Genomic DNA, 11,674 nt, shown 5'->3' with positions numbered 1-11,674 from the left:
ATTAAACTAGTATAAGACATGATTTTTGATCCTGTGGAAGAGTTAATAGCGGTTTGCTTAAAGTTCATATTAAACCCAGTCAATTATGCAAATATATGACTGTTTTTTTACATGCGATGGACATCGTCAAAGTTTAACTTGACAAGGTGTGTTGTTGATGGTGAATGATTATTGCAAATTTGATTTCAGTAGTTTGGTAAGTATTTTGTATCCTTTCATAAGAACAATAAGCATATAGTTTTTAAATAATTTGATCCTTTAATGTCGTTCTATTTTAAATTAGAATTTTGTAGAAGTCTTAAAACCATACTAAATATTTTTGTAATAAGTAAGTTTAATTAAATAATAAAAAGTGTCGTATGTATATTTAGTACCTTTAATTTGATAATTCGCCCTCAAGTTCAGCAGACAATAAAGACTTATGAACATTTCTAAAGTTGGAAAGTTGTTGTCATAAAACATTCACATTGTCTAGTTTCCAGTAATTTTCAATCTTTAGTGCAGTGTTTTAACCTGTATATGCGCAGACGTGTTAGACCGAAGATCCAAGTAAGCGTAAACTTTTCGCAATCTCTTGAATTGATTGCAAGTTTTTTTAACATATGCCGACTAGTTGCATATATGAACGTAATATAGGAAAAATGAGCTAAACCGAGGGGGACGTAAGAATAATTGTAAGAAAGTTATGTATAACATTTAAGAACATATCCTCCCCAGACCTGTTTACGTTTCACTAAAATAAGTCGCGGAACGTCACAAGAAGGTTTTTAAAATCACTGAAAACAACAGATTTGGTTTTAACTGGATGATAATAAAATTATTTTATGCTTCCATTTCCCTCATATGTCTCGCTTTCACTTCAAACGACGGTAACCGCCTTTACACATCGACAATCAAAGGTACTTGTTCTGAATGTCACAATACCAAATATATTTTTCGGTTCTGACTTTTGCAATAAAATTTTTTTCGTTATACCAAGACGTAGGTGTTGGAAATAGCTAGATGTATTTCTCCCTAAGCCCTTTCCACTTAGCGACGCCTGCATAACAGCTATGTGCAAGCGTTCTTATAAAAAAATACGCTACAAAGTGTCCTTCCCTCTTAAATCTGCCTATGTCTAAGATTTGCCTACCCTTCGTTTTATAAACAAATTAAATGTTTGATTAGTATCTTCAGACTAAACTATTGTTAATCTGCTTTGGGAACAACATTATCGCTTAACAAAAATTGAAACGCTGACCTGCCTAAATTCGCCTGTGCTGCTTATTATGAATAATCAAGGCATTTTCACACAAGTCAGAATTCGGGAAAGCCGTCGCTTACGGCTGCCGATTTTAGTTGGAAAACCGGAAACTGTTGCTTTGGTTCATTCGCAATCGTGGGAACTCAGTGTTACATATACACGAAGTATTTGAATTGCAAAGTTAAGCAGTAAAAATAGAACTTCTTACAGTGATTCATATCCTACACTCTTATCGCCAAGCCTGTTATTTAAGAAAATATTTTTTATGAAATATGAGTAATTAGACAACAAACTCAATAACGATTAATAAATTGCACGTTTGTTCTGATCGAGTTTTATATAAAAAACAACATCAGACATCTACAGTCGTTGCGCTCTCGCTCACATCAAAATGGATACGTCATTAACAAAATTAAATATACACGAAAAGGTACATTATGTAAATTGAGATTATTTAAAACACATAGAAGTCCGGGAAACGCTAAGCAGCTGTAAAACAATGGCTGCCTGGCCAATCTTTTCATAAAGCCGAAATGATCGTTGCCGTTGTGTGTGCAAAGGTAGACCTGGCTTCAGTTGACTCGGGATACGAACTTTCGTAGATAGCTACTTTAAAAGTTAATAAGTATTGTTCTAAAAAAAGGAGCATTATTATAGGGACTGTGCAACAAAGTTTTTCGATCTAAAAAAATACGTATAAATGGGGGCGCACAGTCAGGCAAAAATATTATTTTTGTCCCGAAATAAATTTTCTTACGTATAGTTTGGGTACAATTGCACATTTTTTGGCGCTTGGCGCGAATATGTTTTTATGTTATTCCAATTAAATGCAATATTTTAAGATTAAAGGCGCCGTGACATATTTTTGTATTTTCTTTGTGTCCACAGCCTAGCGCTGTTTGTGCTCAAACTCTATACAAAATGCAATTTCTGCCAAATTACCGCGCAATGCAACGTTTTGCTTTTTGCGCAAATCTATAACAACTTCGCAAAATGGCCATTGTATCATATATATAATACCTAACCAACTTTTAAAACAAAATAAATTATTCTTTTTTGCACGTCATGCGAACTTCCGACGTAATTTCGGTGCTGTTAGTCAGCTGTGTAGACTATAGTTGTAATGTCATGTGACTAATGCGACAAGTTTCGTTTTAAGCTAAGGTATAGTAAATGCATTTTTAACCAAGTAAATCCTTTGTTTTGCGTTTTGTCCGATTTGCTTAATCGCTGCATTATTGCCCAGCGTTTTTTTTTCTAGAAAAGCCCCCTTTTATAGGTTATTTTACTATGACGTCATGCAATGACGTAACTTGCCACGTTATATAGAAAATTGATTTATAAAAACTTGTGCCAATGGTTAAATCACCTTAATAATTTACGCCTATGGCACGGTTTCAGTATTATTGATTGGAATAAATTGCGGATTGTTTAAGTATTACTAAAGTCAATTAATAATGTAAATAAAAAACGTTAAATAAAAATCACCACAAGACAAAAAACGATCTTTTAATTAAAGTGTTTTCAGTAAACAGAAAAAACTAGATTAAACACAAAAATAAGTACTCAAACATTGAAATGCCATAGCTACATAAACTTATTACTGTTTATTTACTATATTAAACTGTAGGATAAAAAACTTTACAATAAGGGTTTTAGAGGACTTTTGTTTGTTTAGCTATGCGAAAGAAAATAATGTGTTAAAGCAAAATACAAACTATAAATGCTACTCCTAAAGCGACAATTCAAGCACAACTGTCTAAAAATCTACCGCATATATACGCTTAAAAAACCTATGCATGGTTCAAAATAATAAATTGCTAAGCGTGCATCTGAAACATACAGAACACAAGTACCGTCGGGCCGCTAGAACCGCTAATTGCTAATCCAGAATATTTGTTCTCATATGACATAGATCAGGGGTTCGACAACCCCTGGCACGCGTGCCAAAAGTGGCACGCGGGATGATTTTGCAGGGCACGCCAAATCATTCGGCCGTGTTTGTGTCACAAATTAGTGTTTTAACTGTTGTATTTAACATTATTTTTTGTGGGCCTTGAACTTGTTGTTGACGACTAACCGTTCGTAATACGCCACAATGCCCTAAATTTGGCGGGATGTTTACTGCGTTAAAGCAGGGCATTTCACATTAAAAGTAATTAAGCACTTGTGTTTTTGTGCGACTGAGAAACCAAGCTAAAAGCGAAACTGATAGTTAACACTTCTAGGTATCGGCTGAAAAGCGTAAAGTATATTCCAAAATAGTGGGCACAGTTTTGTGTTCGTGACAGTTCGTTTTTAGTATCTTTATAGAATTTAACTTATAAAATTAGGTTTAATGACGTCTCTTCCAAGATTCGTAAATTAGATGTCAGAGTCACAGGAGGGCTGCGGAGTCAACTCGGGACTCGAGTAAGACTAGGGAAAATGAGTCCGACGTGTGCGCATGCGCAGTGCCAAATTTCAAAACTGATAATCATATGATGGCATATTTTCTATAACCCCTATGAGTGGATTGCTGAATACCCATCTTATTTTAGTTACGTTAATGTGTGAAATACAGTCTGTAGAGTCTGAGCCGGACTCGAGACTCGGTGAAATTGCACATTTGGCCGTAGTCGGACTCGGGTTGTTTTCAACCGAATCCGTAGCCGTGGTTGCCAGTGCAAAACCAAACATAGAAAAATGTTTGGCACGCGAGTTGTTGATATTTTGAAAATATTCATAAACTGGCACACTGTATACGAAAGGTTGCCGACCCCTGACATAGATCATGGTGCATAATATTTATCTAAACCTATCATATGTTATTGTGAACAGAAATTACTCTACTTATATTTATTTAATTTTTAACTATTTCGTATTATAAATTCTAAAAGGTTTTAATTGCTATAAGATGTGTCTCAAATTTGGTACTATATATCTTATGTAAAAACTGAGATGCACTAATGCACAAATGCTATCCAATTTCTACAACGATCTTTATTCCGTACGACAAACGAACAACGCAATAAAAATAGTCACAAACTATGTAATATAGTTATATTATCAGCTCAATAAGTTTCTTGTCAATAATAAAAACTTAAATATTGACGTAAATCGATGTCAATCCTTTCACAGCACACTAAGAAAATCCAAGTAAAACAACCTGAACAAAGCTGTGGCAAAAAGGGAAAAGTCTGAGCCTACTTTAGACAAACATGCCATGTCAAGAAGTAATTGGGCTGTGATTGAAACCATGGCTAGAACGCTGGATTTAACTTTAGGTAATAACGATCCCTTAATAAGTGTATAACAGTATTTAAAACAGGTCGTTTTGTAATGACTTCCATTTAAAGTCATTAGATACGAAAGCCAATTTCAAATCACAGAATTTGCACTAAAATTTATATTAAACTTCTAAAATTATTGAATACGTTTCAATCTAACCAATATCTCTCACAGCAAACAAAAAACGGAAACAAATAGCAAGTTAATATATATTACATTTAATAATTTAATAATTGGCTAAAATAACTCAATTTAGTAAAAACGTTCCAATTAAAGCACCTCAACATACGTCAAATCTTTTGAGTAAATAACTTAAGTCAAGACAAATCATTTTACCCGAAAGACTTAAGTCAAGTCAAGTCATTTAAAAACAGTGACTTAAGTGCAGTTAAGTCAAGTCATTGACTTAAGTTATGGCAACACTGGTGTATATTATAGCGAAAAAGACGAGGACGAACATTTTAAATTATGATGCTTTCCGGGTAAACTAAATTTCGCGATACACAATTCTCACAGACAAACTACAATAATCCAAAGTTTAAAAAGCATAAAAAAACAGTTCAATCCTTGACGCGATCGAGGTAGGTAAGCTGAAAGGGTTAAATGGTTAGGCCTATATATTGGAGTAATTTATGTAGGCTTGCGGTCATTTTCGGTAAAACCTTATTTCGTGTAAGGTTTAGCAATTAAGAAGGCATGTTTAAAATAAGCTTTAATATATCTTATTTAGAATAAAAAAATCTCAACAATCCTAAACGTGAGTGTTCTATTCTTTCAAAAGAGGCGTTTCGGACGACATTGGAAGGCCATTTTGCCCTGCATCCAGTCGCTTGTTTTTCGGTGAAATAAAACAGGTTGAAAATACGGCGGCCAGCAATAGCGCGCTTTGAAAGGTCACCACCCCAAAGCTACCCCAAAAGTGGTAAATGATTCTACCAAGCACGCCGAGGAGTAATGCCATTATGGAAAGCGCCCCTGTCATCCAAGTGTTCACCACCGTTTCTTCTACTGGGTAGGTTTGCTGCGTTAAAATCTCAAGAGCTATGACACTTGTGAAGCCGTTGAAAAATCCAAAGAGTGAGTTACCGAAAAAAATTGCCGCCGACTTCTTTAAAATTACGCCCACTGCTAGTACCACTGTTGCTATAAAGGTGAAAGCCAAGCTAACTACAATCAGTGCCTTGTATCTCTTGCAGTAGTTTACTAGTGGGCCGCCCAAAAGCAGTCCAACTATGTTACTTAGGCTCCACAGCGACATGACAAAGCCACTAATCAAGTCAGAAGGTAGATGAGCGAAGCGCTTCAAGTCCAAACTATGTACGATTTCAGACATTATGAGATTCTCAACGAAGACTACTTGAAAGGACATAGCCAACGCGATAGTGGTGATAACATACGACCAATTTGTGAACAAAGATTTCGTCTCCGTACAAAACATGGTCCTATCTTTTTTCTCAGCAACAGTGTTTTCTTTCTTGCTTTGAGCTGCTGTGGGAGGTTTTGGAGGTCGGTCGGTAATAAATAGACATAAGAGCACGGCTAGAAAGCCAGCAATCCCCAGATAAGAACCGTACATAATTTGTAATGTATGTCGGCCATGCTCAAGTATTGGAGCACTGAGAGTATATGACGTATCATTTCTGCCTAAATCTGACGAGTAAAGCAAGTAGGGCGGCAAGAGATAGCCAATTGTGTCGCCTGCCATTAGACCCATCACATTCATGGATATTGCTGTACCCACTTGATGTTCAGGAAACCACAGAACTGCAAATGTGGAAGGCAAAGCTATTCCGATGGTTTCTGAGATTCCTAAAAAGAGCTGTCCTAAGAATATCAATGAAACCAGTGAAGGGCGAATAAGGGCGACAGTAACAAACAGCATTCCGATTGTGCTTGTTACCACAACCATTACAACCATCTTCCTTAATCCTATGCTGCCTTTGAATGCGAACCATGCCAAAGGAACTGTGATGAAAACGGCTCCAATGTTTCGTCCGTTTGTGATCCAATCCACCAACGCATGGTCGATATTGTAAAACTGTGTGTAAAAGTTGCTGATTTCGCCAAAACTGGCAAAAGAAATTCCGCCTAAAAACTGGAAAACAGCAAGGCCTAGAAGAAAGAACCACCTTCTAGCGTAAAGCGTAATCTCGTTGTCAACCATTGCAGCACTTGTTTTTATTTTCTATGCAAATAAGATTGACCTGTTTTAAATGAAAACCACATATCAATTTTAAACATATCTTTATCTAACTAATACAAAGGATATTAGGCTTCAAGTCAAAATACCCCTGTCTTCCATTTTGTTTTCATATAAGAATTTTGACAGTTGTTACAACTTACATGTCTCCTCAATTTAACTACATTTATAGTTTTTAATGGAAAAAAACACTAAAAAGTTTACTTTCCTATTTTCATATATTTCTTCACACGGCTTTTGCTGTGAAATGTCTAATCACAGGTAATTATCTTTCACCGTAAATATTTTTTTGTTAAGATTAAACTATAAATGCTGTGATTTCGAGCAACATGTGAATTTCTTTTATGTGCCCTATGATGCGTCAAGCAACCTTTTTAATTAAAAGTTTTACCAATTTAAACCAAATAAATTCATTTTTTCTCGGTTTGCTTGATCACACTAGATTTACCTGTAATTTTACTTGTAACAAGTTCTGTATACACAGAAACAGACGCTAACTAATTGTATATTTAGCCTTTATCTAAAACTTTAATTGATTGATCGATTTGTTTACGTAAAGATATTTCCTTTAAGTTTATTTCAGAATTTGCGCTGAGGTTCGAACTCACGCGTAGATAAGCCTAATGTTCAGAGTGAGCCAAAAGTAGGCTTTTCGTGGCCATTCAATGCTACCTAAAAAAGTTTAGTAACTGTAAGCCTACTTTTGGCCCACCCTAATTATATATACCTTTTTTGTGGTGAACTCAATATTAAGCGTAAATTTAACAGCAAACCTTGGGCGACTCAATTTTATTCGCTGAACTTTTTCTACTCGAAACAAAATCAGACAAACAGAATAACTAAAATAAGTATGATTACTAGGAGCTATGCCTTCGTATTTATCCACAGTTTGCTCATGTTTTAAAATAATCTTGATCTGGGTTTAAATTTGATGCATTTTGGTTTACCTTGCCAAGAATAGGCCTAAAAATATTACAAAAGAGTATCAAGCGGTAAATCTCACAACTTGATTCACAAACTGAAAATCGTTTAAAACTTTGACTTTTAATGCATTACGACGATTTTAATGCAAGCTGAAAGTGCCAAACTTGGGACCAAGGGCCTCACTAAAAAATTTACTGTTAGAATGAGATTGACAACTATAATTAAATAGCTCAATAAAGCTCGTCTATTCACCTGCTGGTCACTTGTGGTAAATAGTTGACTTCGTTTGGTGTGTGGGGCTGTTACCTTCGCAACAACGCTAAAGCCTTTGAACCGTACCCTTAAACGAGCAAGTAATGCCTGCGCTTCTTTCTTTCACACAAACCACCGAAGAAAGCACGTCAAAATAATTTCATACCAACAGCTGGGCGAAGCACATCCTGAATAAGGCCAAGAATTACGGACACCAGAAAACGTTCAGCAAAAACATCAAAGCGATTCCTTGGAAGCTTTAAAGGTAAACTTCCTGTGCCATAGATTGCGCTCCTGTGCCGTTTCGCAGTTATAAAAACTTCCCCTGCCTATCCGCCTTCATTCAAACGCTTTTTTATGTATACTTCCTCTATCCACTCGTTACCGATTGACAATAAAACCAAAACAAATTGGTCGCCAGTTTTCGTCATCTGCAAAAATAAAGACTTATTATTATATGTTAAAATTATGCCAAAGGAAGCTTGGGTTGATTTTTTATAAGAAATACTTTACTTCTAACATTATATAAAAACTGAAAAATATGTTTGTACAAAGCTGTTTGGTGTTGTGGTCAATATTTTTGCGATAAATTGGCTTGTTATATCTTTTCAGACCTTGTTTTGCAAAACTTTAAAAAACTATTGACGACTGACCAGGAAACAAAAACACTCACGGAAACCAACACAAATGTTTTTTTGTTTTTTTTGCTCAGCTCCATTTTATGACTTAACAATCTTTTAATTTATTAGTTTAATATCTTTATTTTATCTGCAAAGTGGTGTTACGAATTGTAGACATAGGGCAAACAGGTACGGTAAGTGCGTTTGTCGATCAACGTTAACCGCTCACATTTTATAGTAGACAGTTAGTCCTCGACAGACTAACCGAATCAGTCCGTTAATTAAAGATATTCATGCTAGCCAGGCTAAATAAACAACTAGCGTGCGGTGAGGTGAGGTTCGAATTCACGACCTTCGGTCATACCAGGACCGTCGCTCTACCAACTGAGCTACTCAGGCTCAGAGGGTAGCATGGCGAGAAACAACCAAGGCACCATTACTTGCATCATATTAGTACAATAAACTCGATATTCGGAGGATCTACAGTTCCACGTTAAGTCAATATACATACGTGTATACCACAAGAGTGATCTAGCCCTTGTGAGTGGTTAGTTGATTAACGATAACCGCTTACATTTTATAGTACACTGTAAGTCGTCCACAAACTAACCGAATCAGTCGATCAATTAAGAATATTCATGCAATCAAGGCTAAGAAAACACATTTAAGGGGATGTAGTGTTCCAGGTACAGTCAATGAAAGATGCATACACATACTATCTTGTGAAGTGGTTGTTTGACAACGATATTCCTTAGCCTATGTAGTCCTCAGTTGGTAGAGAGACGGTCCCGGTATGGCCGAAGGTCGTGAGTTCGAACCTCACCTCACCGCACGCTAGTGGTTTACTTAGCCTGGCTAGCATGAATTTGAATATCTTTAATTGGCGACTGATTCGGTTAGTCTGACGATTTAATAAATAACACCGTGCTTTCAAATTAAGATATCGGCGTTACTAAAATCAAAAAAGCTACGAAAACGTTTATTTAAAGGTTGCAAACACGAAGTACTGCTATCCCGAAAAGTTTCTTTGTTTATCATTAATGTTAAGTCAATTTTGCGAGGCTTATGATATTTAACACGTGTGTCAAAAAAATTTCCATTCGCGCAAAGCACACTAGCGACGTTACAAATTTGTTCTAATTCTCTCGCTGCGAAGGGCAAGAAAGGCGTGCTCTACTTTTAGTGAAGACTTTTATTGCTGATAAAAATTTAAAACAAGTATTTAGTGCGCTTCGTTTGTGACTCATCTGAAACAGTGGAAGCCAAAGCCTATACACAACCATTTCATCAAAATTGTCTACATAGTAGGTCGTTGACGTTTGTTGACTGCCTTTTTAAATGCTATTGTTCAACCTGATTAGAAAACGCATTTACAAAGCATTTGAAAGGCAACATGTGTGGTGGGTGACATGCGAAGCGATACAAGATCCTCTGATTTTTAAGTTTTTGTGCTTTGTATTGATATTCCTTGATACCAAGGGAGGCCTATCTTAAAGTAAAGTAAAGCAGTTATTTTCAAACGGTCTTCAGTGAAATATCTAAAGGTGTCATTATGATGTTTTATGAAACAACGGTCACAAATCACTGGTTGAAGACAATGGACGAAGTAGCTTTTGTATTATGAAAGTAATTATCCACTATTAGCAGCAGGAATGTTCCGTAGAAATTTGCCTTATTTTTGTTGTGTAATAACTGCTGCTTTTATAAGTAGGCTACAATACAACCCTAATATGAATTTTGTGCTTCTCCAAACAAGCCTGGATATCGCCATATGAAAAACTGAAAGTGAATAAATTGTTATTGTGTTGATTTTTGTAATGGGTTTTTATAGGATTTTATTTCGCAATGAAAGATAAAACCAAATATAAGACAGGGTAGGGATTGGTTTCCGTAAGCACTCTCAATTTTTTTAAATTTGTATTGTTTTGTTTTCGTTTCTATATACATATTTTTTGTTTTAACGTTGAGTTGTACAGTTGTTTACTTTATAATGCAATTTCGCTGTTTATGGTGAACAACGTTTGGTTTTGTGCCAAATATATATTATCCACATTTTCTTGTTTTTTTGTCCACTATCGGTGGACTCAACTATAAGGAAAAGAAAAAGTGAAGTAAAGGAAGAATTTTAACGGTTGTTGCTTGGGTTTTCCCATTAGCCAAGTATAGGAGACCGGAAGTGCCCGAAAAAGTCAGTATGGTCAAGAGCCCAGTCTTTTTGGCAAACGACCACACTATGGGGAGCAGGTGCCGCCACGAAGGTATAGGGTCCGGGTTAGAACTGCACATGAAAGTAGGGACACGTTTTAACCTTTTTATTCGTGCTAATGGTATGAATTTATTATGTTGTTAGGACATAATGGTTAAAGATTTGTTATGTTGGTTGTTGTATGTGTTAGTTTATCACCCGAAAAAACAAGAGAAAAAATGCCAAATTCTACTCGAACTCGGTAAGGTTTGGCAGAAGCTTAACTTACTTCAAAAAAAAGAATTTCCAGGGCCTGAAGATGAGGTGTTTCAATTCAACACGCAAAAAGGCATTTGTGAAAGATAAGCAGATTGTTGATTGCTTTTCCCTGCTGTCCAACGTTCGAAAGGAAACCGCAAATCAACCATTGTGTTGTACGAACTGTGCATTTCCTGTTCATGCCAAGCGTTTTATAAAACGTTATAGAGTACAAGTATAACATATAACACTTCATATTTTGTTGGCAGGAGAAATTGCTATACTAAAATAAAATATATTGTGAGTTGGAATAAGGTAAAATTTCTAGGAATTATATACACTCTTACGGGTTTAATTTCAAGTGTTGGTATACTGCTGGAATCGTTTTGTGTTACTTTTCTGTGCCAGAGATTTTCAGATATTAATTTAGAGAGTTTGCGAAAGTTTGGTAGGGAATTTAGAGAAGTTAGGGAGATGAGAGATTATAAAGATTTCTACAGATTTGTAATATTGATAAGATTTTAAGATATTTAAGCAACTTGAAATTGGCTTTTAAGATATTTAAGTAACTTATGATAATACAGGGCTTTAAAGATATTTAAGTCAAACGTGTTTGTCGAAATGTACATTTTAAATAATGAAAACAAACAAACGATTTTGTGAATGACCGTCGTCAAGTCTAGTCAAGCTTTTATGCACTAGACTGAATTCCAGTTCTAGAC

The 11,674-nt window shown here is 35.6% G+C and overlaps 1 protein-coding gene across 1 annotated transcript; it reads right to left on the bottom strand.

The window, feature by feature from the left end:
- Window positions 1–5,279: 5,279 nt before the first annotated feature.
- Window positions 5,280–6,677, bottom strand: LOC146167519 (putative MFS-type transporter C09D4.1). Its single transcript, XM_083385916.1, has one exon. The coding sequence runs from the start codon at window positions 6,675–6,677 to the stop codon at window positions 5,280–5,282; it is 1,398 nt and encodes a 465-aa protein (XP_083242042.1).
- Between the last annotated feature and the right edge of the window lie 4,997 nt (window positions 6,678–11,674).

Source organism: Ascidiella aspersa, chromosome 1, assembly GCF_963924565.1.
Source record: "Ascidiella aspersa chromosome 1, kaAscAspe10.2, whole genome shotgun sequence".
NCBI classification, from domain to species: Eukaryota; Metazoa; Chordata; class Ascidiacea; order Phlebobranchia; family Ascidiidae; genus Ascidiella; species Ascidiella aspersa.
This window is presented reverse-complemented; position numbering and strand designations above follow the sequence as displayed.

Excerpts from the sequence above, each read along its gene's own strand:
- LOC146167519 (XM_083385916.1), bottom strand. The coding sequence starts at position 6,677 with ATGGTTGACAACGAGATTACGCTTTACGCTAGAAGGTGGTTCTTTCTT.